General features: G+C 33.4%; 1 protein-coding gene across 4 annotated transcripts; it reads right to left on the bottom strand.

Moving 5' to 3' along the window:
• Positions 1-781: 781 nt before the first annotated feature.
• LOC112456021 (alpha-(1,3)-fucosyltransferase C-like) lies at positions 782-6890 on the bottom strand. Of its 4 annotated transcripts, none has more exons than XM_025018302.1 (4): positions 6252-6890; positions 4694-5774; positions 4018-4324; positions 782-2735 (listed from the first exon to the last, which is right to left on the bottom strand). In XM_025018302.1, the coding sequence occupies exons 2-4, from the start codon at positions 5319-5321 to the stop codon at positions 2333-2335; spliced, it is 1338 nt and encodes a 445-aa protein (XP_024874070.1). In that variant the 5' UTR covers positions 5322-5774; positions 6252-6890; the 3' UTR covers positions 782-2332. The 4 variants fall into 4 exon arrangements, with proteins under 4 accessions (XP_024874070.1, XP_024874077.1, XP_024874062.1 ...); XM_025018309.1 differs by having other exon boundaries at positions 6484-6890; XM_025018294.1 differs by having other exon boundaries at positions 4694-6890.
• Between the last annotated feature and the right edge of the window lie 6 nt (positions 6891-6896).

The raw sequence follows: 6896 nt of genomic DNA, 5'->3' as shown, positions 1-6896 counted from the left end.
TAAAAATTTGATAATGATACAAACGTGCTATTTTACTGTATGTACAATATATCGCTGAAGAATTATTGTTGAAATTTTAGTGTCAAAGTAACTATAACAGGAAGAATGAAATTGGATATAATAGATCGCAATTTAATTGGACGCTATACATGAAGACAGAAACTAAGAATAGAAGCTTTTTTCATTAGTTGAAGAAAGAAACTCGAACATCAAGAGTGAGCCTGTTTAATCTCGTTATTTCTCAGTAAAGTTTTTTTATTTTTCCGAATATAGACCATTTTTCATACAAATTGTCAAGTAACCAATCAAGATATTTATGACCATGGATTAATAAGTGAAGGAATATTGGTCAAAGTTTGTTTTTAAAACTAAAAAACTGGAATGCTAAAAAATGTCTTTATAATGGCAATGTTTTTATGTCGACATGTGAAAAATCTCGAAGCTGAAACATTTTGAATTAATTACATATATGTAGTGATCGTCGTTATTTATTTAAACATCTTATGACTTGACGCGATAACATATACCTACCTATTGCATGTTTGCCTATCGAGACTATTACTACTAGATCAGAATAACAGTTTATTTCTGAATTCGCATTTTTATGAATAAATCGTTAATCAGCGGTGAAGGAATCGATTGAAAAATTATTGAAAATAATTTTTCTTTAATTGCAGAAAATTCTATGTTTTTCTTAAGTAATTAATGGGATAATGACTACAAGAAAAATTTAAATATAAGAAAAATATATTTGTATTTATTACAACGTAACTATGTACAGATTATTTATAATAAAACGCAATTAATGAAGAATACTGAGATAACATTAACAGTAAAAAGTTTGATAAATGTTAGTTTACGAAAATAATATATCAAATATACATATAATTATCTAATTAAGGTTTTCTCTCTGTTAATTTGAACGAAAAATCTGATATTATTGTTATAAACATTATATAACATTTACGCAATAATAGGTATGCATAGGCGTTACTTACAATTAGCGTAATTTTCCATTTGCATGTACATTTGTATTATTCGCAGATTTACTTTTGCAACTTTACGTTTGCCAAAATTAATAATTATAAAGCGTTTATATTAGTTAGTAGTCTGAATTTGCTAATTTTTAAAATATACAATTAAAATTTGGCTAAAAGTATAGAAAAGCTTTAAAAAGAGAGAAAATATAACAAGACTACGTTAAACGCAAAAAATGTGTAGCATAAATCTCGTATATACCTACACACACTCATGCAAAACTGTGATAACGCATTAACAGTTATTATTGGTTAAATGTGTTAACTACCACTGTGATTATGTCAACGTATATTTATTTTATTTGTATGTGCAATATATGTATGAACACAATGGTCTTTTATTATTATATTTACGCTATTTTATAGACTAGTTGGATATATCTTTTTAAAACAAAATGAGAACAGAATGGAATTGAACGATTAGATTGAATAATACTGATAAATAAACTATTATTTTAATTTGCTATAACATTTAATTCTTCACTAACTATTCGGGCGGACGAAGATCGTTTCATAAATGCTTATATTTACTAACCATGTAAATGTAATATTTTAAAAAATATTGAAGAAAATATCACGAGAACATTTTTTCCTCATAGATAGTTTCTTGATGAGATAAGAAGACTAATGTCAGTCTTTTATATATACAAATATGTGCTTTACATTCGTTCAGTCTATTAATTATCGCTGGAATTTGGATAATAATATACAATTTCCGAAAAACCGGTTCTCTTTATAAAGCGATCAGTAAATCACATATCTATATTCCTCAAACTCTGCGAGTATAGTAGTGTTAGAGCGATGGAGCTTGGCCGCTTTGATCTTCGCTAATCAAGCGAGTAGTGAATATATCGATGTACTACATATTCTCGGCCTAATGACCCATCATCGATGTATAAGTCAAACGTCGAAGCTGCATCGTCGTTCACCTCGTTATAGACTTGAGAAACGCTCAATATGCATAATTGGATAACAGATGACGGAGGAATATCTTATCACGTATAGGCTTAATTACGTATCCAAATCAAAGTTTCCAAAACTAAGATGAATCATATTTAATAATACTGATATATCTTCGTAAAGTCATATTCAATTTGGAAGTAAGATGGATTCGGAAAGTATTTATATCACGATTGATCAATAACGCAGAAGTTGAAGCTAAAAATAACGAATGTGCGATTACTATTTACATTATATACATTTTTTAAAATATTACTAGGATTACTACGTCAATTTTTATTTAGGTTTAATCGAGCTCTGGGTATTTTCGTTTTACATTTTATTTGAATAGATTATTAATGTTTCTGTGTCCCAGTTTTATAATCCGGCTCCTGTTTCTGATCGCGACTCATTAGCGTACGTTTCGTTGCGTATCCATCAACGTTATTATCTAGAAGCGCTTGAATAGAACATTTATCTTTGGCGTACCAATCCGTTAAATCCGAATAAATTTTCGGCTTTTTCTGCTTATGCAGCACTTCGCAAAGGTTACAAACGGCCTGCTTCGTCCCGACATTAACTCGATAATATTTCTTCCATTGTAGGAAGCTTTGATATCGCTGCAGATCCTGAGTGAGATATTTCAAATACGCGGCGAGCTCCTTCGGACTGTCGAAGTCCAAGGCATTTACGTAGGAATTTGGCGGTGCGAACTGACTGTAGTTGGCGCCTCCGTAAACCACCGGGACGACATTATACCTGCAAGAATATTGATAAGAAAAGCCCGTTATTGATTGATAATATTTTCTTGCAGTTTCGCTTATTCCACCTGCGGAACTATACATAAAAAAAGATACGATAAATAAACCGATGAATCAAGCAAAATTGAAATAAACAATACAGAATAGCTAGTTTTTTTTTTAATATTATGTACTTTTGTACAAACACGTGGGTTAAGCATTATTTAAAAAAAAGATGCTGCCTCTGACCTGAATAAATTATTAGCTCTTTTGGTAGACAATAATAAAGATAATTAAAAAATAGGTTCTTGATGTGCTTTTAGACATTTATTGAAAATCACTAGTAATTTTTTTTACTTTAATTGTATATATGTAATAATTACGCAGTACGCAATCTTGACTGCACGCATTGACATAAATGACAATGGTAGATGTCTTTTGACATATAGTTTATATCAAAATATATTTGTCATCAGATATTGGGTGTATGCCCGTAAAATTGGATTATTCGTAATATCGAATGATAAACGAACATATTTAACGATCACCAAAGCATTGTCCGCATTGTGCTCTGTCGAGCAGCTCGTGTGAATAAAAACGGGAAAGAAACACCGCGCGTGGCGTTATCGTTACCATTTGTATTTCGCACAATCCGCAAATAGCAATAAATTCGATTCAATTATTGACGTATTGCCGTATCGATGCTATCATCGCGCCGATAATATTTCAATTCCAGACAATCGTGGAATTTTGATGTCAACTTTATGCTTATTGCATTTACATTAAACGTCAATGCGTAACGCAGCAGTCAGTCTGCATACGATTTGAATAGGCCCTATATTTGATTGCATGTGAATATGAATAATAATAATGAAAATTGGAAAATATCGTTCAAGTGTTAACAACCTTTTTTTTCTGAGAAACCATCAGCAATATGCTTGCTCTGTAAAAGCCGATTTAAGAGGTAATGACAATTAAAAAAAGAAAATGGCAGAAATAATTCATTAGTAAAAATTTTTAAAAATAACGTTTCTTCACATGTATCTTCATTTATATATAAAAGAATTTATTTAAATAATCCACGCGCGCCGAACTAAAGACTGCAAGAAGTAAGTCGATAAGATGATTTTATATCAGTCTTACATTTTGACTTAAACCATGCATGATGGCATACACGTTACTTATAAGGGTGACTCGTATATCATCAGGGAAAATATCTCGCAGACATTAGTTAGATTGTCTTTGTTTTCGTGCACTGGTTGCGGATAACGATTTCCCGCTATCTGAAGTCGTGTTATTACCTGAGCGGATTCATCAGCTTTTCCGTCACGTAATCGTCGCAGAAGGAATTCTCGAAGGACAGGTAGAAAAAGTAGTCGGCCTCAATTACGTCGCTAAAACAGTTCCGATATCTCTCGCAGCTAAATTCGCCGCACTTGCCATAAATGTCGACGCGTATGTGCTTCGACAGTTCCTCCACATACTTCTGCCGGCCACTTTTGGCATCGCAATTGCTTACAAACCAAGTTACCGGTTTGCTCTTACCCCTGACGGTGTCCAATATCGCAGATGGCATTTCGTCCACCGCGTCCTCTGCACCTGCGAAAACTGATTAGTTCTCGCGTACTCGAGGTAACTTAACATGGTGAGAAGATGATACACCACCCGACAATTTGTCGTTAGGACGTTCGCAGAAGGGTCATTTGTTTTGTGACAGGGAAACTAATTACATTTTGCATAAAAGACACAATAATGGGAGATAATATAAGAACAATAAGTAAAGAATAGAGATTGTGGTCACTTTCCTATCAAGTATTCTAATTTTTTACTTTAAAACTGTGTCTTCTTATAATATAAAGAATGAAAATCTTGGTATATTGAGTAACATATTTATCCAATATTTAATTTGAGTATTTTTATTGATTATAAAAATGGCAATTAAATAAAGAAAAGGATAAAGAAGAAAAAATATATTACTTGTATTATTTTGAAAAACGTTCCAATCAGCATTCCTTGAAGGTGCGACGAATTTGCCGCTTTTTACATCTTCTATGATATCATAAGTCCAGGGTATGTCACTGTCGAGCCGGTATGTCATCGTGAGGTTGAAGTAGCTCTTTCGATATTTTGGATATACTTCACGATTGGCTGGACTTTCCAAATTAACGTACACATAAAATTGCGTTGTCTTCCTCTTCTGTGGCACTTCGTACGCATCCATCTCGTTACCGTGAAAGAGAATCGCGTCGTAATCTTCTACATTCAAATAGTCCCGATCGTTAAACACTTTGCACTTATTGAAAGGACAATCGCGGAAAATGTCGCCTGTCCCGAAGTAAAAATTTCTGTCACCGAATAACGTGTTCCAAAGAAGGATAGTTTTTATGCCCTTTTCTTTATATGTTTCCGCCTTAACGGTTACATCCGCAAAATAATTTTCTTCACGAATCATCTTGAGAAATATATCGTGAATTTGAAAATCGCTGTAAGTGACTGAGAAGTAGAGGCATGTTGTCAAGATTGTTGTCACAATTAGACCGACGAAAAGATATGATTTCTTCTTCATTGTTTTGGCAATGTTCATCTGAAAATATGCCATCTGCATTTCTTATTATAGTGTTGAGTGATATTGCCGTATTAAATATGGTCTTGCCCTTCGTCACACATTCAACACGTTATATCGTATCCATAAATTCGTCAGAAGAAGTTTCCAAGTAATGCTTCGCATAATTGTTGCAAATGTCTTAGCATAACTTATTAAACCTTGTATTATATATACATATAGGCGTTTAACGAAATGTTTATATTTGTTGTATTTTGCGTATGTCTACTGTTACTTTATAATGTTTCGTACGAATAATATTTCAGCCTTGATTAGTGAAGATCGTATAAAATAACCGGTTTCAATCGCAGAAGAAATTCCTTGTAGCGATGCGGATGTGGTTTGGTGAATAATTGTTGATATAAATCCGTTCTCCGAAAGATGATAAGGCAAGAGTGGCAAGAGAGGAAAACTTGTTTTTTTTTTAACTACTTATTATTAGCTTCAGTGTCACACCTTGGAAAGACGAAACGAAAAATTACTCACGTTGAAAGATTAAGGCACGTATATATATGTGTGAGATTATCTTATCTCGTTTGTGTTCTACGAAAAAAAAATTGCGGCGGTCTATTGCAAATAATCTGTAGCTTGCCTAGTAATTCAGTAAATTTCTTAGAATTATTTTATGGTGTTCCTGTACTTCTATTTATTAACCCTCCATTGCTCTCGTATGAGGCGAACACTCAGATCGTTTTTTTTTTTTTTAATTGCATAGAAGTTGACCCTGAAACTTTCTGACTTTTCACTTACAATTTTCTAGACTATATTTGTATGGTTATTTTCTAAAATTTCGTTAGAACAATATTTAGACTTTCTGAGTGCGGAGCTCATGGCGAGAACAAATTCGTACAGTCAACGCGACTCGCGCTGTTGCTAAACCTAAGTTTCTATCGCTATCGCTATCGCTATCGCCTATTGTGCAAGGGGCTTTACCGTGACAGATTGATGTATGTACCGATCGATGTCTCATCCTCTTGTTACAAGACCGTGTTGATTTGAGAAAAATATGTGGCAACACCGTAACTAAATCACACAGTGACACACATACAGATGCGGCGCGGCACTCATAAGAAAGCACTAACGTTAATTTGCTGAACGAGGGCAATGGAAGGTTAATGATTAACACGCTCGATCGTATACCTCGCGCCGAGATATGTACACATACCGTTTTATATACGCACGTGCGTTTCAACAAAATAAGAGTTCTCTTTATTCAAATGTGTTGTAGACTCTTTAACGTACTACAGTTCTAGAGGAATGTTTTTCACGTTTTTCGCGTTTTCGCGTTTTTTTAATAACAGATTACATCACTTCGTGCGTGCGTGCAAGTTCACATTTATCTCCGGTCACCATTTATCTACTCTCATCAGTTCGCACTTATCTCCAATTATTATTTGTAGTATGACGCATAAAGTCCGAGAAAATTGTCCTTCAACTTTGCGCGATATCTCTGTGAAATAAAATTATACATTTACATGACTTAAGATAGGATAAATTTGTGTGATAAGTTATCTTCTTATTCAATAAGTATGAGAATATACGACCGTGTAAGATATACAATACAGATAAACAAAGGGA

Source organism: Temnothorax curvispinosus, unplaced genomic scaffold, assembly GCF_003070985.1.
Source record: "Temnothorax curvispinosus isolate PA1 unplaced genomic scaffold, ASM307098v1 QBEX01000568.1, whole genome shotgun sequence".
In the NCBI taxonomy this organism is placed as follows: Eukaryota; Metazoa; Arthropoda; class Insecta; order Hymenoptera; family Formicidae; genus Temnothorax; species Temnothorax curvispinosus.
Note: the sequence above shows the minus strand (reverse complement) of the source record. Positions and strands in the feature narration are given on the sequence as shown.